We start from the raw sequence: 26199 nt of genomic DNA, 5'->3' as shown, positions 1-26199 counted from the left end.
ATTCCTTTTTCTCTAAACTTCCCTTCTCACTTCATTTCATTCATTTCATCTTCCATCACTGACACCCTTTCTTCCAGTTGTTCGCAACGGCTACTGAGTCTTCTCTATTCTTCACGTAGTTCTCGAAACTTGGCTTTCAGCTCCATCAGCTCCTTCAAGCACTTCTCTGCATTGGTTATTTTAGTTATACATTCCCCTAATTTTTTTTTCAAAGTTTTTAACTTCTTTGCCATTGGTTTGAATTTCCTCCTGTAGCTTGGAGTAGTTTGATCGTCTGAAGCCTTCTTCTCTCAACTCATCAAAGCCATTCTCTGTCCAGCTTTGTTCCATTGCTGGTGAGGAACTGTGTTCCTTTGGAGGAGGATAGGCACTCTGCTTTTTAGAGTTTCCAGTTTTTCTGCTCTGTTTTCTCCCCATCGTTGTAGTTTTTTCTACTTTTGGTCTTTGATGATGGTGATGTACAGATGGGTTTTTGGTATGTGTCTTTTAATTGGACAGACTGGGTTTTTGGTATGGGTGTCCTTTCTGTTTGTTAGTTTTCCTTCTAACAGACAGGACCCTCAGCTGCAGGTCTGTTGGAGTTTGCTAGAGGTCCACTCCAGACCCTGTTTGCCTGGGTGTCAGCAGCGGTGGCTGCAGAACAGAGGATTTTTGTGAACTGCAAATTCAGCTGTCTGATCCTTCCCCTGGAAGTTTTGTCTCAGAGGAGTACCCAGCCGAGTGAGGGGTCAGTCTGTCCCTACTGGGGGGTGCCTCCCAGTTAGGCTGCTTGGGGGTCAGGGACCCTCTTTAGGAGGCAGTCTGCCCATTCTCAGATCTCCAGCTGCGTGCTGGGAGAACCACTACTCTCTTCAAAGCTGTCAGTCAGACAGGGACATTTAAGTCTGCAGAGGTTACTGCTGACTTTTTGTTTGTCTGTGCCCTGCCCCCAGAGGTGGAGCCTACAGAGGCAGGCAGGCCTCCTTGAGCTGTGGTGGGCTCCACCCAGTTCAAGCTTCCTGGCTGCTTTGTTTACCTATGCAAGCCTGGGCAATGGCAGGTGCCCCTCCCCCAGTCTCGCTGCTGCCTTGCAGTTTGATCTCAGACTGCTGTGCTAGCAATCAGCGAGACTCCATGGGCATAGGACCCTCTGAGCCAGATGCGGGACACAATCTCCTGGTGTGCCATTTTCCAAGCCCGTTGGAAAAGCACAGTATTAGGGGGGAGTGACCCCATTTTCCAGGTGCCGTCCGTAACCCCTTTCTTTGAGTAAGAAATGGAACTCCCTGACCCCTTGCGCTTCCCGAGTGAGGCAATGCCTCGCCCTGCTTCGGCTCACGCAGGGTGCGCTGCACCGACTGTCCTGCACCCACTGTTTGGCACTCCCTAGTGAGATGAACCAGGTACCTCAGATGGAAATGCAGAAATCACTCGTCTTCTGCGTCACTCATGCTGGGAGCTGCTATTATATGTTATTGAGAGTTCAGTTTAGAAAGCTTCAAAACTCATGATTAGCTTCCAAATGAGTAAAATCCATATCTTTTTCAAGATTAGATATTACACTTTCTTTCTGAGTTTTTAAGTTAAAAAAAGTGGCACTGATATCTTCATAAATTATTGTTGTTTATACTGCAACATCAAACGAAATTCAATGCTCCATCACCAATAGTGGAGCTTTCAAAACATCTTTTATTATGTGAAACAACAATCAAAACCAAATGAATAAAATCTGAATCATGTTTTAAGCAAACATGTAAAATTACCGTATTCTCTAAAATTCTAAGCAGAAAATTGTCTCTACTCTTTGAATTTCATCATTAGAAATAGTTCTGGTAATTCTAATATGAAAAATTAGAATTATGTGCATCTTTAAGGAAAGCCTCTTGAAGTGGGTCTAAATTATACATGTAGAGACAATAGACTTCTAATTATCTACCTTATTCTAAATGTATTTTTTAAACTAATTTGGAAGATCTTCCTCTTAATCTTATAATATTATAATTATCATGGTTTTATCTATGATTACATTTCATATTCAAATTGGATGATAGAATTTGAGCACATATTTAGTGTATGTCTAAAATAATTAGACTTCTTTACCACTGTGTAGGAAGTAATCCTCTAAAATGAGTGTCTACCATCTCCTGCAGGGCTTCCCAAATCTGGGCCTTTCAATTCTGAAACGACTAATCAGGAAATGTAAAATAATTTCATATGGAACATAATAGCATCTCTTTTCTGCAATTTCCTTTCCAGGCAACTCCATTTTTCATTTTCTTGATGCTGCTCGAACTTGTTGTCAGCTGGATTCTCAAAGGAAAGCCACCAGGTCGCCTGGATGATGCTTTAACGTCAATCTCAGCTGGTGTTCTGTCTCGACTTCCAAGGTGAGTTAGATGGTCAACAACGCTGAGCATAAAAACTGAAATTGCCTAAGTATGAGGGGCAAAGGAACCCAATGCATGGGAGAATTAGTTTATTTACACAAATTTTCCCAAAGAATTCAGTTCATGTCATTATTTAAAATTTTGATATTTTGTTCCTCATTGATTTTTTGCACTCAATTAAAAAATCACCCTAAGGATTGTTTATCTTGACTTTGTTGATATCCCTTTAAAATGAGTGCTTCATTTGCCTTATTGTGGTTCCAACTCTGAGTTATGGTCTGGTTCTCTATTAAAATTGTGTTTTGTCTCTTCCAGCTTCAGAAAGAATAGCTCTCTCGGGTGTAGGCATTCCCTAGAGCAGGTCACACAAATCTCTGAATAACTACAATAGTTTGCTAATTGGTGTCTGGCTCTAGTACAACCCCGTTTGCAGCCAAACATTTCCATAATATGAATCCAGTGGAAACCCTTCACTGGCTGTCTATTGCCTCAAGTGTAAGGTAAAAATCCCTGTACTGAACTATAGAGAACATTGTTTCCCTGGCTTTGCTTTTGGGTCCTCCACTCTCCTGTCTGTTTGTCATATTTATCCCGTCGTGCTTTACTACTTGCCATTGTCCACATGCCACAGGCACTTCCCTCTGCCTGGAAAGCCATCCAGGCCAATTCAGATTCATTTATTAGGTCTAACCATAGACGTCACACTCTTCAGCAAGTTTTATCTGTTTTCCAACCTTATGTTAGGCATTCCTGCATTCCTACACTACAGTCCCATGGAATTGTGTGCTTATCCCAGATCTAGAATTAACACATGACATGATGCTCACCTGTTTTTCTCTCAGCCCTTCCTTCTAGCTTGCACACAACTTGAGAGCAAGAGGTGTGTGTTCTTAATAGTTTTAGCTCCTGTGCCTGGAATGATGTCTATTGCATGTAGTTTCCCAAAAAGCAGTAATATTCCTATAACATTATGTTGATGATAAAATTAGATGATATTGGGACCCAATAATAGTAAGATATAAATGACCTACTTTTTTTAGAAAGAGTACATTATAATGTGTGAAGAGGAAAGACCAATAAATGGAAGTCATCTTCAACACATGTGGGCTTACCAAAGAGGCAGAGGGTGAGGAAAGATTCCCTTAGAAGTCTGTGCTTTGAGCTGCTGATGAATGTTCTCATTCCAGCTTCCCACCCATTGCTTCTTGTCCTGTTTTAAGAGCTTTACTTCTGACTGGTGCTCATTGCTTTGGAATGTTTCTATTAACTGCCCAGTGGGAAACTAAGGTGGATTTTAAAAAAATAACATTAAAACTTTAAACATCTAAAAAAGGTGGAATAATTTCATATATTACATAAAATAGTTTAAACAGAAAGTAAACCTAGAAGTAAATTTTTTTCAATAAGTGTTTGAGAAAGGTGCATTATTAGGTATATAGTAGAAGTAATATTAATAATATTTACTCTGAAAAACTATTTGTAATTGTTGCATTTTGCAGTTGGAATCAGAAGAAGATAATGTCTCCAGAAATTTGCAGCCAATTCCCAGATTACCATGAATAAGAATTACAATTATAGATAATTTCCTTTATTATAATACTTGTCCCCCTTAAGCAGAAATGAACAAGAAATACATTCAACATGCCCAAGGGTATATAGATTTAGATGTAGATTTAGTTATTTAAAAATACCCAGTTGGTTAATTTAGCTCATTCTCAGAAAGTTAAGTGTATAGGTTTATGGAAATCAAATTATTGATAGACTATAAAAGTCACTTGATAACTGAAAATTACCCTGCATATACTATTATAGGTCATATATTTTACTGAATTGGAATGAATTTGTTAAGCATTTTGACAATGAATTTGACGGCAAATTGAATGAACTCTTCAGAATTTTTTTTTTACCTTTTAAAGTTTGATTTGGTTCCAAATGAAATTAGATTGTTCTCTTATCACAACATTGTAAGTACCAGAAATACAAACCGTATCCTCAATACAATATTTTTGCTTAGCAGTGTTATTTTAAAAAGGTACAGAGTTATAACAGGAAAATGAGAATAAAAGAGATATTTTTACAAAAAAATACACCCCAAAAAGCAGAGAGAAAGAGGGAGGGGGAGAGAGAGAGAGAGAAGCAAAAAAAGAAACCAAAACAAACCAGTCCTTCAGGGATAGAACATGCGATTCTTTTCCTTCACCCACTACTCATAACAGTCCTTAAACTAACACAAACTGTTAACTCTGATGCCCTTTGAGAGAAAGGTAAAAGGTTATGAACTTTAATTTGGAGAATATTTTTCTAAGGTTATTTTAAATGAGAATGGCAAATTACTCCTTTTTTCCTTGTAGATGTAAAGAACAATTCTAAATTATGAAATGTGGATTTTTAAAAAGTTTTTCAAGGAATTTTCTCTTTTACAGCCTTGTCTGAAAGATCCTAGTAAAGCAAATTATCTGAAAATGCATTTTTTTTTGTTTTGTTATATAGAACTATGGTGAAAAATGTTTTTATTTTAATTTTTGCTATTAAAAAAATCCCAAACCCAGATATAAACAGAAAAGGAAAAGCGAGCCTGTGGATCCATCCCTCTCAATTCCCTTTCAGAAAAAAAAAGGAAGAATTTGACATCAATTCTTAAAATAATATTTCAGTTGAAGCCACAGCATCAAGGGGAATCCCTGTGCAAATCATTAACAGCTGAGGGTTAGATTAACACGGCAATGATCGGATCCTCTCCCAGGGACTAATTTCATTTTCTACACTAGCAACAGGGGCTTGCCACGTCCTTCAAATAGGTGATTGCAAGACAAATGGTAGTATGCCTTTTGTTAATTCGTTTGTGAAGAATTATGCTTTGGATAATAATTTCAAATAAGCATGTGGCCTCTGACAAAAGAAGTGGAAATCAAAGCGAACACGTTTTTCCACTTCGCCATTCATGTAATAGAAATGTTGTGTGCAGACTTTGAAGAAAAACATTTTTTTTTGTTTTTTTTGAGGATCTTAATTTCAGGATTACATAAAATTTCAGCTACCTTAAAGATTAATAGCATGCCTACCATGTTGATAGAAAAGGCACATGCTACCTCTTTCAAACCTTTATGTCAAGGAAAATATTAACGATGGACAAGATTATATCTTGTTTACAAGCCTGTTGGACAGACCATGATCTGTAATAAAAGTCCCTCTCTCCTAAGAACCAGATTCTGGACAGGCTTGCATCTGTTTTGCTCTTCTGAAATCCAGTAGGCAGCCTTCCTAGTCAGATACTAGTTCCGGTTATAAAAATATATGTTTATGTATTCTAGATAAACACAGTGTATCATGCAGATAATCTGCCTTTCTAACAATTAGTCGCACATGTGACTGTAAAAAAATCAAACTTGATTTAACAAAATATTTACCAAATCTATTGTTTAAGCAAACGTATCTAAAACTTGTGAAATAGCCTGCTACTGACTTAAATGTTAATGAGTGAAAAATAATCACATTTTTTTTTTCCTGCTTGTTTAAGCAGAACTCAATTTCCAATCTTTCATTAGAAAACGGGGACTTCAATTTGTTACTTCCTTCCAATGTTTCTGCTTCCATAAATTGCATCCTCCCCAGAGAAGTTTTATTCCTGATATAAATATCTACAGTATGTTTGTTTTTAATGGGTTCATTTATTCTGTTGAAACAGCAGATTATAAATCAAATTGCAATAGGTTAGAGGGATAATTTAAGTAGGTAAATTTTCAAATAAAGTTGGGGACACTCCACTTTTAATACATATGGGTCACTGCCAATTTTTACTATGGAGCTAGCTCCACAATGTTCAATCATATATATGCATACTTTTACTGGCCATGCCTGCCATGGAATTTTCCATTCCCGACAAGAAAGTTTCAATTCATCAAAAAAAAAAAAAAAAAAAAAAAAAAAAACTAAAAAGGAGGAAATTAAACTTCTTTAAAATATTTTTGACTTTTTGGGGTGGGGCCAGAGAATAAAGAAAAATTGTATACTGGGTTTTTATACTAGGGGCCTTGGCATGAGAGGCTAAATGTTGCCTTGGCAAATCAGACCTAACAAATGAATGTATATAATTTTGGGTGATGACTTTAATAAGCAGCAATCCCTTGTCCAAAATAAGAAATAAATGAATCTGTGTAACGTTAATAATACTACTTTATTATTAATACTAAATGTATTAACTTAGAAATAATTATGAAAACTTGTTGGTTTGTTAATTACATTTGAGAGAATGTCTCATTTCCTCTTAACATTTGCATTAGGAAACTAATAAATAGACTTTGTCTTTGTTATTAATTGCGTAACTTCAGAAACTGCTATTAGACGAACCTTCCCTAGTGAATGCAAGGTTCACTGCTTATTAGTCTGGACTTGTGTGTTTATTCAATTGAGTAATACATTTCCTGCAAAGTAAAGAATAGCAAATTCATTTCTTCCAAATCTATCACATTGTGTTTATAAAGGTATATGGTTTTATGGTTGCTGTTAAGAAGAAATTAAAGTGATTGTTTTATGAATGTAATACCATTTAACAATAATAATTAGTAGTACACATTTTATTTTGTTTGCAGACGGTAAAGGTAATATTATCTATCTTATTATTACCAAGCAAAAATCAATATTCCACTAGATGGAGCAAAAGTGGCAGTAGCTTTACAGATGGGCAGTGAAAACTCCTGGATTCAGTTGAAGAGATTTTGAAGTAAATAAATAACAAAACTTTCCAGAAAAATCTCTCTCTCTCGCTCTCTCTACATATGTGTGTGTGTATATATATATATATATTTATGATCATGTATATATATATGATCCAATACATTAATTTATTTGTAACTTCTTGGAGTTTTAAGAATATTTGTAATAATCTTGTTTAAATATTCATTTATTTTCTGGCTCATAAAACAAGATTATTAAAAATAAAAATATCTAATTTTTTTTAGTTTCGTATAATCTGGCCAAATCAGAACACTCAGCTATAATGACAGTTATGGAATAATATAAATTGGCAGATTTGTATGAGTGTATTAAATGAGTCTACTTATTCTGAAACTTGCTCTCTTATTTTAGGAGTTTTCAGTGAGAGCATTACACCAAATATCACTTGCTTTCTTAATGATAAAAACATGAGAGTCATTTTAGGGCTCATGCAGCCTAATTATCTCATACTTTAAATTATCCTTAGATACTGAAAGAATGAATGTCATGCCCACTCTCACACTTCCATTCCTGGTGATGGGTAGACTCAGATGGAGATGACTTTGAAAACTAATTAGTTTCTAATTCTCAATCCCCAAATAACATTTATTTCTAATTTATTGATTATTTTTCAATCTTAACATTAAAACTGAATTTTATTTTGTAAAAAATGAGGATTAATACTAAATAGCAATTAAGTAACTTAGCAGCTTTTTTTATAGTAACTGAACATTGACAAATTTCTAGTGATGAGAGAAAAATGTTAGGTAGAGCACACAGAAAATCAGTTCACTAGTTAGAGAAATAAGCTTCTTTTCATTTACTGAAACATATACTTCAGACCCAAAAGAAAACTACTGATTGGGGGAATTCATGAAGAAAATAGGACAATGAGAGGAAAGCCTCTCTATACGCAGGTTGCTAATTAGAGGATTCTAATGTCTCTTTACATTTAGATCACTTTCCTGGTCTTACATTCAAACTTAAGGCAGAAAAGGGATCTAGTATTTGGGAATTCCAAGCCCCTGTGCTACCCCATATTCCATCTTCATGTGATAAAGTAACCTTACTATATAGGTACATATTTTATATGCCTCTTCCTACAGGATGGAGTTTAGACAGTTTAAATTCCAGGGTGCAGAGTCATGTGCTGAGATTGCAGGGTGGAAGGGGTAAGGGGGATTGAGAAGAGAAAGAGGAAGGAACTTTGGTTTATGATTCAAGGTCTTCTGAGAACATTTTTGAAAATGTAGGTGCTATTTTCTGCAATCCAGGGCTTTCCAGAGCTTGATAATCATTTCCCAGCTGTAGTGCTTAGGTGAATTGCTTTTAGTTGTGGGCACTCCATGGCTATTCTTTCACATATGTAATAAAAGAGGATCAAATTAATTTTGCTAATAGAAAGCAGGGAATATAACTCCCACAGCTTCTTCCCTCTTTCTTCGTGTCTTGAGGGAAGTTAGGCTTCATGCTAATGTGTGTGGGATATGGTGGGGGGAAGGCTTGACTGTAGTATGTCAGGCATATTTCAGCTCTATTTGTGTTAACGCTAATAAGTCAGTTGACGGAGTAATAAATTGGGTGTCTGCTCAAGACCTGGCAACTGTACAGGAAATAGAAAAGTATTTCAATTTCAGGCAGGTTTTTAAAATTATTTATTTATTTATTTATTTTATTTATTTATGTATTTTTTTACAAATGGAAGTTTTTCTAGGACCTTCAGTCTGTTATTGAGATCTTGGTATCTTAATGCCTATTTCCATTTTCACTGGAGCTGACAAGAAAGATAGCATATTTTTAAGAAAAGGTATTAAGCTGAGGGAACATTTATAAGACTGGTGGCATTTGCCCTGTTTAATAGTGTGTTCTTGTGTCTCGTGCTGTGCCTGGCACTTAGTAGGCTCTTCATATGAATTCATTGAATGACTTCCTGAATCCATGGTGGAATCTGCTTTGATACCATGTGCTAATACTTAAGCCATTCAGCTAGAGATGATTTCAACTTTCTACTACACTTTGTTTTAATCTTTCTTCCAGATCAGTTGTTTTAAGGCAGAGGTTATCAACTGGGGAAAATTTTGCTCCCCAGGAAACACTTGGAAGTATCTAGAGACATTTTTGTAGTCTTAGCTGAGGTGAGAAGGAGGGGTCCTAAATCTAGGTGCTAAAGAACAGCAATGCTGGAATACATTCTATGATGCACAGGAAAGGCTGTTGAAACAAAAAATTACTTGGCCCAAATTGTAAAAGTGTTAAGGTTAAGAATTCCTGTTTTAGAGAAATTGTTATATTGAAGGATATAAAATTGATATTATTTGCCATTTTTAACCTAAAACTTGAATTTTATATAGGTAACCCCTACTAATGAACAATAGTGAGCACTTTTAAGATGTCATAGTTTCAGTAAACATTTGCACCAAATAACCTCTTCCAACAAAGAATTATCCTGTCCAAATGTCAACAGTGGCACTGTTGTGAAGCCCTCATCTAGACATGTAAAAGTAACCACCAAAGCTAACAAGCTTTACAGCAGAATTTGTTCTCACCCCCTACTTTGACTAGCATACCTTCATAAAAACTTGGAAGGCAGGTTTTAAGTGTTCATTTCATAGATTCCTTGGAGTTTCCACAACACTGTGGGAACCCTTGGCTCATGGCTTGTCCTGCCCCAGGAGGGGCCTCACACACCTGTGTGTGGACATCCCAGACCTCTTGCCCCAGCTCTGTCTACATGCCCCGAAATAGCCACCCTTGGCCACTCTGTCAGGTTGAGGGGTTTGCACACCTGCAGAGGTCTGCCCTCAGGAAGAATGGCTCAGCAAAGAGGCCCATGCAAGGCCCACAAGCAGGCTCAGGGCCACTGCAGCAGTGGATTCTAGAGTATTCAGACTATTGCTCAGATTGGCATTGTGGTATGGGTACAGGATAAGCAATTCCTTTGGGTCAAGGACTTGAACTCACGGACAAAACTGCTTCTTCCAACCATGTAATCTCAAATTGGAAATTGAGTTTTTTAATGTGTGGTGATGTGTACTCTTGTTCAAAATTGTGAGCATTTGGCATTTCTCTGAGTTACGTATATTAATGCTGTTATAAGATAGTCTAGTGTTTTACTTTACAGATTAAATAATAATACTTTGAAATATTAAAGTATGAGAGGTTATTTTAAAGGCATTAAATCACAGTTAAAGTCATACAATAATTAAATTCAAGAATAAAATTAAAGGGCTGGATCTTTAAAAGACCCAGTAAAATGCTAATTCACAGAAACTGACTCTGTAAAGGGAAATACTGTAAAAATAAAAAATTTTAGTAGTATGATAATCTGCACCACTTCTTCCACTTTTATCTAAAATTAGAATATTCAAGAAGTTTCTCAGAATTTTCAGCACCAAACTTGTTGATGACTTATAAATATATCTTTATTAACCAGAATGATTAATTCATTTTATATTTAATAATAAATATAGAAGGAAAAGTCAACTCAATCAAATTGATAAAAGTGACAACAAAACATCTAGAAGCTAATCTTAAATTTGATCATATAAAACTTGAAAGAAAGAATAATATACTTTCTAAAATTGAAGTATATTTTGTAGGTTTTTAAAAGTTACTGAAAATAAGAATTTGCGGAAGCTTGATAAATAGATGGCGAGATATATTCTAGTGTCTGAGTTTTAGAAACAATTATTTTAATTAGGTTTGTATACCTTACTTTTAAGGAAATATTTTTTCTAATATTTTGAAAACCCTAGTTTATATTACTTATAAGAACTGTTGAAATGCTCTGAGTATCTAATACCTGATGATAAGTATGACATGTATGTGTGTGTATGTGTGCGTGTGAAAGAGAAAATAAAAAGGAAGGAGGAAGAAGAGAAGAGAGAATAGATTTAGACAGAAGCAACTTTAACCTAAAGGCAAATTTTATGGGATCAAAATATTTGAATGCAGTAGGCAATTTGCAGCACCCTTTATCTGCCTTTTAAATTCCCTTTATAAAGAATTCTTAATATATACTTCAGTAAGATTTAGAAATGACAATCACAGAAATTAAGTTGTAGTCTTGTCCTATTTATGTTGTATGGGTTCCGTGAAAAATATTTTAAGAAACATAAAAAATGGCCTTTTAAATTTCGTGAAATTGAGAGCACAAACAGTTGGCATCCGTGATGCCTATGAAATAAAATAAAGCTTCCTGTGAATGATTTTGATACCAAGGAATTTGAGCCTTTAAAAGGAATGACAGAGAAGAAACAAAGTAGAAGAAAGAGTTTCATTTTTTTCATATGAAGATAGTAATTTTAAATGTTATCTAAAACACTTTAGCATAATTTTATTTCTAAAATGTTACATAATCACTGATTGTGAATTTTATCTTCCAGTCTATTTTTCAGGAGCATTGAACTGACCAGTTATATTTATATCTGGGAGAACTACAGGCTGTTCAATTTTCCTTGGGATTCTCCATGGACTTGGTATTTAACCTTCTCAGGAGTTGACTTTGGCTACTACTGGTTCCATCGTATGGCCCATGGTAAGCTGCAAGTGAGGACTTTTTGTTAACTTATGTTGAACTGTGTTTGGTACACAGTACATATTCAGTAAACATTTATTGAATGGATAAATACAGGAATAAAATAGTATATTTTACAGGATGTAAAAATTAATAATGAAGGTTTACTTTGCAATTTAAGTGGAGAAAATCTGAAGCCATATTTTAAAAATGATATGAAATTATTGGAAGTACATGTTTTTCGCTTCTAATTTTAAAAAAGATTAGAAAGTGATGCCTATAGCATTGCTTTTTTATCATTTACCATTTGGTTTTTAATGAAAATTTTAATTTTTATGGGGGTATTTATAAGTCAGAACCCAAACAAGGTCCTAACATTTGGCCGTTGGGATAAAAGGTTTTTTTGTTTGTTTGTGTTTAATTTTTTATTGCAATAGGTTTCTGGGGAACAGGTGGTGTTTGGTTACATGAATAAGTTCTTTAGTTTTGATTTCTGAGATTGTGGTGCACCTATCACCCGAGCATTGTACCCCGTACCCAGTGTGTAATCTTTTATCCCTTGCCACCCCCACCCTCTCCCCCAAGTCTCTGAAGTCCAATGTATCATTCTTATGCCTCTGTGTCTTCTTAGCTTAGCTCCCACATATAAGTGAGAACATACGATGTTTGGTCCATTCCTGAGTTAATTCACTTAGAGTAATAGTTTCCAATTCCATCTGGGTTGCTGCAAATACCATCATTTCATTCCTTTTTATGGCTGAGTAGTATTCTATGCTAAATACATACCACATTTTCTTTATCTGCTCATTTCTTGATGGGCATTTGGGCTGGTTCCATATTTTTGTAGTGAAAAGGGAACACTTTTATGCTGTTGGTAGGAAGGTAAACTAGTACAAAGGCTATGGAAAACAGTGTGGAGATTCCTTAAAGAAGGAAAAGTAGACCCACTACTGTTTGATCTGGCAATTCCAGTGGGATTGCCAGATCAAATGGTGGATCTACTTTTCCTTCTTTACCCAGAGGAAAAGAAATCATTATATTAAAAAGATACTTGCACATGCATGTTTATAGCAGTATTGCATTTTAATATACTGCCTTCCATTATTGTTATTATGATATGCTTGGTAGAGTCTAAAAATGTACACAATATCAAACTTCACAGCACAATTATTGAGGGTCATTCAGAAGGACTCTGCAACAGTGTGGAATTCTAAGTAATGTGTTCTATTATAGTAAACTTAATTCGATTTGTTGGCAGTACTTCCACATTACAAATGAAAATGCAATCAGCTAGGCACTGACCATATGCACTTTTCTGTTACCATAGTTTTGCAAAATGCCTCATCTGCAAAAGCCCTCTTACTGGTTCACTGAATTTGCTTTTTGGGATTCTTGGCTGCACTTCCAAAGAAATGTTTTGTTATAGAAAGGGAAATGGAAGAATGAGGAACAAATCTAGGTCTGAACCTCTGCAGGAATAAGTAGGGGCTGAGGAATTGTTGTAGAGCTAAGGTGAGCCAGTGGTCTCTGAGGAGAAAAAAGCATGCCAAAGTATTTCTGAAGTACTAATTTCTGAAGTACTAATCTTGAAAAACTACTGAAGAGCACAACCCAGGATTTCAGTGGGTGGTTGGTTGAGTGGGTGGGGAGGAAGGAAGGAAGAGGAAGGAACCTGGAATAATAATAATAAATACATGGCAGATGGACAGAAGAGACCAGAGATCAGGGTGAATAACTGAGCTATCTGTGTAGGAGTAAGTGTGACCAAATATCCTTCCCAAGCAAGGATGAAGGAAATAGGAGTAGCATGGATTTGTGTTATGCTCAAGACTGTTAAAATTTAAATATAGCATTGTTTATGTTAACCACCTTAAACATGTGCATTTAATGAAACTGTATGAAGGCTTGATTTATTAGAGCAATATGAAGTGAATATATAAGTTAGAAAAAGTTATTAATTTTGTGTGTGATAACCTTTGTCTTTGACAAATAATAGGTCAGTTCCTGACACTATTTCCTCATATATAAATGCAAAGGTTACTCCAAAATCAAACATGATTAAGAATAAATGTGGTTTACATAATAACATATTTGTGTTTTATTTCAAACTGGTAGTTTTCTCCCTAAACTCATTGGCAATCTTCCTCATTTTCTATGCAACAAAGGGGTGTTGCAGAAAGCATTTATATTGTACTATATTACATACTTTCAAGAACCTTCCGCATGCCACACTGCCCAACACGGATGTGTTTATTTGGGAAATGTGCAAATTTGTTTACTCCTGGAAAGCCCATTATAACAGGAAACAAACAATCGACAAAATGTTACTAATATAAAACTCTTAAAAATATGTTGATTATAAGTGTCCTCAGTTGGGAACAGCAATAAAGTAAAATAACATTAAAAATGTGGCATCGAGGCTATTTAAAGTATGCTTCTCATTAGAAATTTTGAACTGAATCCAGTAAAAAAGGCAGGCATTAAAAAAATTTTGAAAACCTTCTGGAAAAACATTCACAACCTTCAGGTTATGGAGCCAAACCGTAAGTTCAAAGACTTTTGACTTGTAATGGAAAGCTAGTAGGAAAAAAGTAATTTATTTAAATGTATCAACCTTCAACAAAATGCTTAATTTTTAAATTTTATTTGTAAATAATACTGTAAAATATTAAAATGGGTTTTTAGAAATCAAGACACACACAGGGCTAAAAAAAAAAATCCCACATAATATCAAATTTCTTGAGCCTCTTGGATTACTGTCCAAATTGAATAACTGGTCAGATTTATTTAACTGAAAAGTTTCAATAATTCCAAAATACATATGTCATCTTAAAATATAGTAAGAAAAAAATCAAATCCTACTTTTTCTATTCAATGTATTACTTTCCTTTCACTACTTCAAAATGATATAGCAAAAACATATTTCACGTTTGTTAGTATGTTAAATGCTGTGAGTTTTGAAGAAACGACATATTATGTATTTAAAATTTTGTCTTTGCATGTATTTAAATTGCTTCCTTAGGATTCCAAATCACTGCTAGATTTGTTGTTGTTGTCATTTGTTTGTATGGCATATATGTCGCATTTTCTCACAGTTATGGGACAGTTAGCAGAGAAAAACAGTTTATTCTCAACATTTGAATTCCATCTCTATCACTATGCTAAGATATTGAAGTTCTATATGCTCTTTATATACATTTTTCTTCCTCTGGAATGAAAATGAAATTGCTAATTATGGTCAAATTACACCAAGCAAAGGCAATACAATAGTTCTATTATAGACAGCTTTGATGATTTTAGAAAAATATATAGAAGGATAAATAGTTCTTAAATTTAAAAAGTAGCTTTGTGCATTCTTTCCTCCACATAAAAATAGTGCATTAGGCTGGGCGCAGTGGCTCATGCCTGTAATCCCAGCACTTTGGGAGGCTAAGGCTGGCAGATCACGAGGTCAGGAGTTCGAGACCAGGCTGACTGACATGGTGAAACCTCGTCTCTACTAAAAATACAAAAATTAGCAGGTGTGGTGGCCCACGCCTATAATCCCAGCTACTCAGGAGGCTGAGGCAGAAGAATTGCTTAAACCTGGGAGCTGGAGGTTGCAGTGAGCCAAGACCGTTCCACTGCACTCCAGCCTGGGGTGACAGAGCGAGACCCCATCTCAAAAAAACCCACAAAAACAAAAAAAAAACAAAAAAACAAATAGTACATTATTTTTATTTGTACATTTTATTAGTTACACTAAACATGTAAGAAAACAAGTCAAGATTTTCAAGGAAACATTTTTAAAAGCTGATAATTACTGCTTGGGAGGAACAAGAATGAGGCCTTCAGGGTCCTGATAATAAGCTCTATCTTGCCTTGGGTGCTGTTTACATGAGTGCATATAATTGTAAAAATTCATTGAGTTAGTTGTACACTTTAACTTTATACATTTTCTCTATATATACTTTTATAGAAAGTTAAATCCATAAATAATGTCACCAATATAATTTCTTGGTTTATAGTTCTAAGGCAGAATGCTATAGTATATAACCAAATTTAGAAAAACAATACAAGAGGTTATGACTTGCGACTCTATGTATAAATATGTGACCTTATACAGTTTTTAACTGTGTCAGTGTCAACGAAGTATGGGGAAGTGCCAGCATGCCAGTTATTAATTTATTGCCTCTCTTATCCAAATCTATTCTTCTTTGCCCTTCCTTCTGTTGTTAGAGCTGCATGCTGTAGACATTTCTCTTTTGCCAGCTCACTTGATGTTAGACTTTTCCAATTTAAGGGGCTGGAGGGACACTGCAAAGCCAGAACAGGAGAAAGAGACCTTGCCTCCATTTTCCAGCATGCTCTTTTCTATCTGGCACTTAGAGGTTTGGTATGTGAGGGATGTGGTACTCTTCACCTCTTGCTCAGCTGTAGCCTACACCCTCTGGCAAGATTCTCTGCCATTCAGGGGGCCACACCAAAAAACTATCTGTAGCTCATACACTCTGGGATCTACATACTCTATCTAGTAAGTTTCTCTGTCACCAACAGAGTTCCAGTGGTAGCCACAACCTCTCCAGAGATGTCTGAGTCTTAGACTTGGGGGTGGTGTGAGCGTATGAGTACATGTGTGGGACTCTTCTAAAGATATAAGTACCTGCTTGGTTCCCTCTCCCTCAGCTCTATAGGCAGTAGCTGCATTCTTTGGTTGCTACTTCTGTAACATTGAATTCCTCCCTCCTTACCTCTTTAGTAGTTCACTTCCTCTTTACCTGTTAATAATTCTTTATATTAACTCTTCCTTATTCAAGTTACTAGTGTGGTTTCTGTCTCCTGATTGGACCCTGACTGATACAGGCAGCCTCCTCATATATCACATAGAATAACAAATCAGAGTTTTCATATGAAAAAGGCTCAACGTCACTAATCATTACAGAAATGAAAATCAAAACCACAGTAAGATACCTTCTTACACTAGTCAGAATGACTATTATTAAAAAGTCAAAAAATAACAGATGCTGGTGAGGTTGCAGAAAAAAAAGGAATGCTTATACACTGTTGGTGGGAGTGCAAGTTAGTTCAGCCATTGTATAAAGCAGTTTGGCAATTCCTCAAATAACTTAGAATTACCATTTGACACAGCAATCCAGTTATTGAGTATATGCCCAAAGGAATATAAATTGTTCTATTATAAAGACACATGCATGTGTATGTTCAATGCAGCACTATTCACAATAGCAAAGACATGGAATAAATATAAATGCCCACCAATGGTAGACCAGATAAAGAAAATGTGGTATATATACACTATGGAATACTATGCAGCCATAAAAGAGAAAGAGATCATGTCCTTTGCAGCAACATGGATAGAGTTGGAGGACATTATCCTAAACAAACTAAGGAAGAGAAAACCACATACCACATGTTCTCACTTAAAGTAGGAGCATACAACGAGAACACATGGATGCTAGGAGAGGAGCACAGACACTGCAGCCAACTTGAGGGTGGAGGGTGGGAGAAGGGAGAAAACCAGAAAAAAATACCTATCAGGTGCTACGCTTATTATCCAGGGGATGAAATTATCTGTACACCAAATCTCATGACACACAGTTTACATAAAACAAATATGCACATGTGCCCCTGAACCTAAAAGTTAAAAAAAAAATTAATAATAATAATCAAAAAAAAATATAGAATTTACCCAGTTGCACCTTTTACTATTATATTTCATTCTGAGGCATTGATTATATATTGAGGCTACAAAATTTTGTTTAGTCCTGAAAGTGGGATCATCATCTAAAATTGTTGTAATAAGCAATCCAAATATCCTCTCAAACTGTAACTTTTTTCCTCAACAAACACATTGCTTAATTCATTTTAAAATTCATCTCATTCTGTATGTAAACAAGGTAGTGATCACAATTTTTGTGTAGTTACAAATATTTATTCCCACAACTTCATTTTGATTAAGTGAGCTCCTGTATATGACTCTTAAATTTAAAATTATTCATTGCTTTCTGACTTTCTTTTAGAAGTTGGATTATCCTAATTTCATTCACAGTTTAAAAAAGAAAATAAACAGATGTATTGCTGAGAAATTATTTTAATTTGTGTAGGTGTCAGGATTGTGGTCTGCATTGATGAATAGATTACTTACATTCTTCTGTATTTGTGTTTCTTTTTTGATACCAGAATATACTTAAGATTTTTGTAACTCTTTGCTATACATTATGACTTATTCTTTATTTTAAAAATACACTATGGCAGGTATGCTGGCTCATACCTGTAATCTCAGCACTCTTAGTGCCTAGGGAGACCAAAGCAGGAGGATAGTTTGAGGCTAGGAGTTTCAAGACCAACTTGGACAACATGGAGAGACTTTGTCTTTATAAAATATTAAAAAATTAGCTGGGCGTGGTGGCACATGCCTACAATTCTAGCTGCTCAGAGGCAGTAAGATCACCTGAGCCCAGGAATGTTAGGCTCCAGTGAGCTATGATTGTGCCACTGTACTCCAGCATGGGTGTCAGAGTGAGACCCTGTCTGTAATAATAATAATAATAATAATAATAATAATAATAATAATAATGCATTGTGATTGTATTCTTAGTGGATCGCTTAGGGTAAACTCCACCTTGTATTTGCCTGAGTTACTACCATTTTTCTTGTCTTCTCTCATGATCCCTTACTTTTCCTCAGTCCTTGAAGTGGGATGATTTAGCACCTTTACGAGAGAAGCCTTGGAATTCCCATCAACAACTTGCCTATGCCTTTTAGTTTCTTAACATTAGTTTCAACCAAAAAACATGGCACCTATGTTAAGCATTTTCCTCTGAGTTTATTTCAGTGACAGGGGCCATCCCATGTCAAATGTTAAACATTTGTCCGTAGAAGCACTTAAAATATGTATGAACTGAAAGGTCACCATTATTTCCCCTCAAAATGCCTGATTTGAGGGGTCTTTCTCGGAGAAATAGCGTATTCTTATCACTAGCAACTGTAGTCATTTTGAAAGACACAGACTAACTTTCCTTTGGTGTTCTGAGATTCCATATGTAGATAATGTATAGAAAGTACATTTGAAACAAAGATTATGGCTATTATCAAGGGATTGTTAAGCAGAAATTCATTGAATTATTAAACAGGGAAGTCATAAACAAAAATAAAATATAGGGATGCCAGGAATCTCCATCAGTCTATTTTTGAACATTGATTGTAAACTATAGAAATATTTCCAGGAATAATTAGGAGAACCGAGGATGGCTGTGCAATATTTTCCTGAAATTTAATTAAAAGCTGTGAAATGAGTAATCAAAATTAAATTGGAAAGCATAAATGGAGTAAAGATTATAAGCTTTAACTTACTTATGATTCTTTTTAGGGACACAAAATATGCCGTGTTTTTCTTTTAGTCTTAGAACATAATGTATTTGTCTCTTATATAGCAGAGAAAGCATTAAAATTTGAATCAAAAGATCTAGGTGTGCACCACTGTGCAACTGTTTACCACACACATAACCTTGGGATTAACCACTCTGAGACAGATTTTACATATTTTAGTCATCTTCTAGTTTTGTGAAACAATTCTAATGAAAATGCTTTGAAAGTCCGGGAACGAAGTATAGATGAGTGACTGAATAAATAAGCCAATTCAAATAAAGTAAGATGGAGAGTTATGTGAAGGTTTAGGGATGTTTCAAATGGGACCAGGAGGGAAAACACTTAAATTTGAAGTAGACTTTAGGATTGTTTTGGAACAATATGCAGTTAAATATGATCTGGAAAAAACAGATTTTGTCCCATGTAATTTTATTCAGAAAGAGAATTTGGAAGTCTCTTTCACTAAATATGTATGATGCATTAGCACACAAAATATTTGAATACAGCCATTTTAGACCAAAAAAAAAGTCAAATCAAGTGGAATTCTATCCATTTTCATTTATTGAACAAGTATAATTATGACTAAATTTAGTGTTACCATATAAAATAGCATAATGAAAGACGGCTGTGTGAATTACTAAAAGGGTACATTAAGATTTTTGCAGTAATCATCAGCTTAGATATTTATTTTTATAGCTATTGACTTCACTTATGCATTTATTTGTGAATGAATGAATTAATACATTTACTTATGTATTAATTTTTTCAAAAAATATTTGAGACCACTTATCTTATACCAACCCTATACTAAGTACGTGAGATACTTGCTTAATAACAGGTATGGTCACTGATTGTTTATTCTATTGTGAATCTGAGACTTCAACAACTAATAACAATAATAATAGGGGCAGGTTCTAAAATTGATAGATAAACTGTCCTCTCGTTGCCATTAATTCTGAAATTTACAAATTTCTGGAAAGTCTATAGCTGTATGCATAAACATCAAATGGGATTCTGCTTAAAATTCTTATTTCTGAAATGATGATGCTAGTAAAAGTACTAATAGTAATATAGAAAATTAAATTTCAAGTATCACTGAAGGGCTTTGGAGAAGCAACAGGTATAGTGGTAAAAAAAGTAGATTCTGGAGCCAAGTTCCCTGAGTTCAACTCTTTGTACTGACACTTATTAACTGAGATTTGAGCCGTTTAATCTATGTCTTAGTTTCTTCATCTATAAAATGGGAATAATAATGATAATAGTATACATCTCATAAGATTTTTGTAAAGCTTAAATGAGTAAAACTTAGGGGAGTGACTGTCAGATAGTTAATACTATTTAAATATTACCACTGTTATTGAATACATGTTTTTTATATTGCTAGGTACTAGACTAAGTGTTTTGTGTTAATAACACAGCATATTAGATTATTTAATTCCCAGAATAACTCTATAAAGTAGGCACTCAGTCATTCATGAGACATTAACTGAGTACCCACTATACATTATAAAGCCTCCTAATTGCTAGGATTATAACCGTGAACAAATAAAAGTTGCTGCCCTACCTTGTATTTGATAGCACACCTGGGAGCTTAAAGTTAATAATAATTTAATTATTCACTTGAAAATAACTAAAAGAGTAAAATTGAATTGTTTGTAGCCCAAAGGATAAATATCTGTAGTGATGGATATCCAATTTTTTATGATGTGGCTGTTACACATTGCATGCCTGCACCAAAATATCTCATGTACCCCATAAATATATACACCTACTATGTACCCACAAAAATTAAAATTTTTTTTATAGTTGTTACCCTTTGGGTGCTTACATCCTAACGAGGGAAGAAAGTCCAGATATAAAATGTATCCTATGTAATATGCCAGGTAGTGAGGCATGCTGTGGAATACGGAGTGATGGACCCAACAGTCAGGTAAGTTCAAATGCCAAAGTAATTAGTTTGAAATGCATAATTTTTTTGAGTTTGATTAATTTCCTAAACTATTATTATATTTGTTCAAAAGCAAACAATTTTCTTATTTTAACTTCATTTTGTAATGTATTTCTTGAATTCTGATTCTTTTATTCCAAAGGTACAAAGAAAGAGTATGCCCCCCCAATTCCTATTAAATTGCCCCCCATTCCTATAAAAATAGGAATAATTTATTTTTCTTACTCCAAAGCATTTGTCTAAGAAATAATTGCAGAAAAAAGCACAGGTGAGCAAATGTTAGAAAATGAAATGTTCATCTAAATCCATCCCTGAGAGACAGGCTCTGTAAATAGACAGTAAGGTAATAGACCCTGGAACCAAACTGCCTGGATTCAAATTCTTTTGCTACCACTTTTTAACTGTGTAATATTAAGCAAGTTATGCCACTTCTTTGTGTTTCCTTATTTGTAGATGCAAATAATAAAAGTAATTTTCACAGACTAATTGAGAGGTTTAAATGAGTAAAAATGGACAAAACACTTAGGGTGCAGTCTGATACATAAGTAAAAAAGTTATGAATTCATATGTTGTCTGACCTGTTTATGTAATGTATTATATATAACGCAATAATGCAATAATATAAATATTACTATGTTTTCTCTAAATAATATTAAAATACATTGGTAGTTATAAGAATTGCCTTACCAAAATTCAGGGTTAAATTTACTTATCCTCATACAAACTTAATTTTTTTCTCACTGTTAGCTGGGGATAATAATACTTCATAAAGGATCTTATAAAGATATAATACATTTGTGTATATGTACAAATGTATTATATAATATAATCCAAAGCTAGGGAAACTTGGTTGTATAAAGAATGTCATATTGATTTCTATTTATCAAATTGTAATGGAATTATCTTTGTCTTTAATAAGATGCATCTATAGGAAAATAAACATTTTAGTTGTCACAGAGACCACTGACAGACTGTGTTTTAGATTTATACTGAAGTTAGACATGATACTAATGATCTTTTCCTAGATGAATAGTTGTCAACCGTAATAAACAAAATTATATTTTGCTTTTATAAAAAAAGTGTCTTTTCCCAAAGTGAATATCATGGAATTTGATTTCTTTCTAGTAAATCAAACTTATCCATATTCCCTTTTTCTTTCAACACTTGAAGTTTTTATTTTGCTATTTTAAAGATTTACATGAAAGGTTTTAAAAGAAATAAAATCCATTAGAATTTGTACATTTTGCCTATATTTTAAAATGTCTTTTCATCTTAATTAAATATTAATTTGTTAAAATATGCTTTTCCAGCTTAGAGATTGAAATGTCTTTTCCAGAACCTAGGAAATGACTTGAAAAAAATTGCTAAAACAGATTTGTTCTTTCTTCTCTTACGCTAATAGGTAATTTGATTTTGTTCTTTTTTTTTATAATTGAAGCCTCATACTTCTTAAAATAGCTTCTAAAATGTAACTTTGTGCCATAAGTATGTGTCCTAAAGTATGTACCATATATAGTTTTATTCTCTCGAAATCTGCAAATCTTGGTAATAAAAAAACCCCAGCATTGTATATTATCACAATATATAGCTTGTGCTACATCATCTTTTAAAACAAAATTTCAGTGCCAGCTTTGTGTTTTGGAACTGTTTGAAGAATGAAGAAGACACGGTTTCTATGTGAAGTGCTTATACTGTGAGTTAAACAAACAGAACAGAAGAGCCCCAGAAAAATACACCAGATGTGCAGGTGGTAGTTAAATCAACAAGAAATCTGATTTCATCAGTATTAGATTTCATTAGCAGTGATCTTTTCTTCTTTAGAAATATAGGAATATAGTGGAAAAATAAGTCATTATGCAGAATTTGATGGCTCCCACCATAGTGAAAATACTGCTCAGGAAAAAATCTGACTCTAAGTAAAAGGACAAAGTGAACTGCACATAAAGCATAAAACCAAATGAGTAGGAAGAGAAAACAAAGAATGTAAACGAGGTTGAGTAGAGGATATTTGAGTGGAGGCAGTGATATATAAATCATATTTATAGCAAAGATCTGTAAAACAAATTTAAAAATTTTACTAAAATTGAATAGTACAGGCAATCATAATTTAATAAAACCAGATAACTATATAGGTACATTGTTAGTGTCATAGATTAATATTTTGACTAAATAAATATCATAAGAAAAATGGCAAATGAAAATGCAACAAACACCATTATTAATCCCAAGAAAATAGATTGATGAATAAGAGAATGGAGATAAATAAGAATAAATACATAACCATAGCATAACAGGAACTCTTTGGAATGACAATATATATTACTTAGATCTTAAGTACCAGGTATCTTTTTAGTGACTCTAAATACATATTTCCAGGTGTATAAAAATCAAAAACTGAAACAGAAAGTACTTAAGGATATTACTCTGAGAGGTATTGCCAAAATCTTGTGGGTGAAAGATGAGCACTGAATTTCACTAAAGTTGTAAGTAAGATTTTTTGTTTGTTTTGTTTTGTCTTTTGAGACAGGGTTTTGCTCTGTCACCCAGGCTGAAGTGCAGTGGCATGATCTCTGCTCATTGCAACCTCCACTTCTTGGGCTCAAGCCATCCTACCACCTCAGCCTCCTGAGTAGCTGTGTCTGTAGGCACGTGCCACCATTCTCGGCTAATTTTTAAATTTTTTGTAGAGATGGGGTCTCACTTTATTGTCCAGGCTGTTCTTGAACTTCTGGGCTTAAGACATTCTCTCACCTTGGCCTCCCAAAGTGCTGAGATTATAGGCATGAACCACCGCACCCAACCTAGGAAGATGTTTATAGTTGACAAGATGCTCTCTCGCTATTTTTCAAATCCTAAAGAACTAAAGATTTTGAATCTTCTTCACTGGAATCAGCCACAGCAAAACAAAATATGTGTGTCAGTCCTACCAGTCATTGAAAACCTGTCATTTTATTAAACAATATTAACAATTAATTGGTATTTACTAGGTTCTTACTAGGTATTCCTAGGGGATTCTCATATATCTTTTATCTTTAATTAAAACAGTAACTAACTTGATGATGTCTATCTTTGACAAAAGAGGAAACTAAAACAAAGCAAATTTAAGCAACTTGCCCAATTCTCAGAGCTAATGCACCAGAGCCTTAATACATTGGCCCAAGGCCATTGATCTCAGAGCCTATGGGCTTTGCCATTTCTTGACCCTCCTAATAAAATTAAAAATTTTCATTAAATGCAACACACACTAATATCAACACCAATCCTATCTATTTTAGATCACGTTGACTTATATAAATCACCAAATATTTTGGTAGAAAACAAAAATTATATTTAATGATTTGGTTAAGGTTTTCAAAGCATTTACTGAAGCATTAACCTACACTAGGATAGATGAAGTGATGCTACCTCTGCTTCACTCACCATGCAATATTGTAGTCATATCATAGTTCTCTCAATCCATTATCATAGCATTTGCTAGATGTTTGACTTGTGCAGTAGCTGCACATTAGAAGCATATTGAAAGCTTTAAAAGCTATTGGGCCAGGGGTGGTGGCTCAGGCCTGTAATTCCAGAACTCTGGAAGGCCAAGGCAGGCAGATCACTTGAGGTCAAGAGTTCGAGACCAGCTTGGCCAATATGGGGAAACCCTGTCTCTACTAAGAAGACAAAAATCAGCTGGGCATGGTGGTGGGCACCTGTAATCCTATAATCCCAGCTACTTGAATGGCTGAGGCATGAAAATCGCTTGAACAGCAGCAAGGTGGGGAGCCAGAGGGTGCGATGAGCCTAGATCGTACTACTGCACTCCAGCCTGGGCGATAGAGTGAGACTCCCTCTAAAAAAAAATATATATCTATATCTATATCTATATCTATATCTATATCTATATATTCTAGTCTAAGAACAGAAGTTCTTAGATGAGAATCTTAGAATCTCTAGGGGATAGAACCTGAGCTTAATTGCTGTTTTTGTTGTTGATATTGCTTTAAACTACCCAGTTACTTTAATGTGTAGCCCAAATTAAATAATAATGTCTACTCATTGAAGATTATTGACAGATGAAACAAGCAACATGCTAGTTCTTTTGAAGATACATTAACAGTAATATATATTTAAATATTAGAGAGAGTTGTACATTTGTTTCAATAATTTCCATGTATGTTGAAATACAACTACACCCCAGTACTATATGATGCATCCTCCAATAATAATATTTTTCTTTTAAAAACACCATTATTATACCTAAGAAATTGAGCAATAAATAGATTATATTATCTAATGTTATCAGTGCATTTTAACAATTCCCCCAATTAAGCTGAGAATGTCTGCTTTGAAAGTTTTAATTAGATAAAATCAATGTTTATCCACAAGGTTTTTTTGTCTTTTTGTGTCTTTTAAGTTGATACCATAACTCCACTTTCTTATGCAATTTACATCTGAGTCCAGGAGAGTTGTCTTGTAATAATGGTTGGCTGGGTGCGGTGTCTCACGCCTGTAATCCCAGCACTTTGGGAGGCCGAGGCGAGCAGATCACCTGAGGTCGGGAGTTTGAGACTAGCCTGACCAACATGGAGAAACTCTGTCTCCAGTAAAAGTACAAAATTAGCCCGGTGTGGTGGCGCATGCCTGTAATCCCAGCTACTCGGGAGGCTGAGGCAGGAGAATCATTTGAACCCAAGAGGCAGAGGTTGCAGTGAGCTGAGATTGCACCATTGCACTCCAGCCTGGGCAACAAAGAGCAAAACTCTGTCTCTAAATAAATAAATAAATAAATAAATAAATAAATAAATAAATAAATAAATAATGGTCCATATTCCAGTCATCTGTTGTTCCTCCTAGTACTGCTTAATGTTTCCCTCTGTCTTCTGAACTCTCTGCAAACTGGATGTCAGTTTCAGACTCTGGATTGATTAGATTGAGGTTAAATATTTTTTGGCAAAGAAAGTTCATAAATGATGTTAGGTACTTCAGATCAGGATTACCACAAGACAGGATGCCTTATATATAATATATAATATTATGTATGGTAATACAAGTGTACTTTGAAGATGTTGTGGGTTAGGCTCCGGACCAGCATGATAAAGTGAATATCACAATAAAGAAACTCACACCAATTTTTCTTGTTTCCTAGAGCATATAAAATTTTTGCTTATACTAATACTATACTGTAGTTTACTAAGTGTTCAATTGCATTATATCTATAAAAACAATATATATACTTTAATCACAAATTACTTTTTTTTGTTAAAAATGCTAATGATCATCAGCGCCGTCATTAAATCATATCCATT

The 26199-nt window shown here is 34.5% G+C and overlaps 1 protein-coding gene across 1 annotated transcript in view; it reads left to right on the top strand.

The window, feature by feature from the left end:
• The window catches only part of AGMO (alkylglycerol monooxygenase), a 336276-nt gene that overhangs the window by 5472 nt on the left and 304605 nt on the right, over positions 1-26199 (top strand). The window contains exons 2-3 of the mRNA XM_003252592.4: positions 2236-2366; positions 11465-11616. Of these exons, the coding sequence (XP_003252640.2) occupies positions 2236-2366; positions 11465-11616 (283 nt within the window). The remainder of the gene's footprint in view (positions 1-2235; positions 2367-11464; positions 11617-26199) is intronic.

Source organism: Nomascus leucogenys, chromosome 11 (assembly GCF_006542625.1).
Source record: "Nomascus leucogenys isolate Asia chromosome 11, Asia_NLE_v1, whole genome shotgun sequence".
NCBI lineage: Eukaryota > Metazoa > Chordata > Mammalia > Primates > Hylobatidae > Nomascus > Nomascus leucogenys.
Note: the sequence above shows the minus strand (reverse complement) of the source record. Positions and strands in the feature narration are given on the sequence as shown.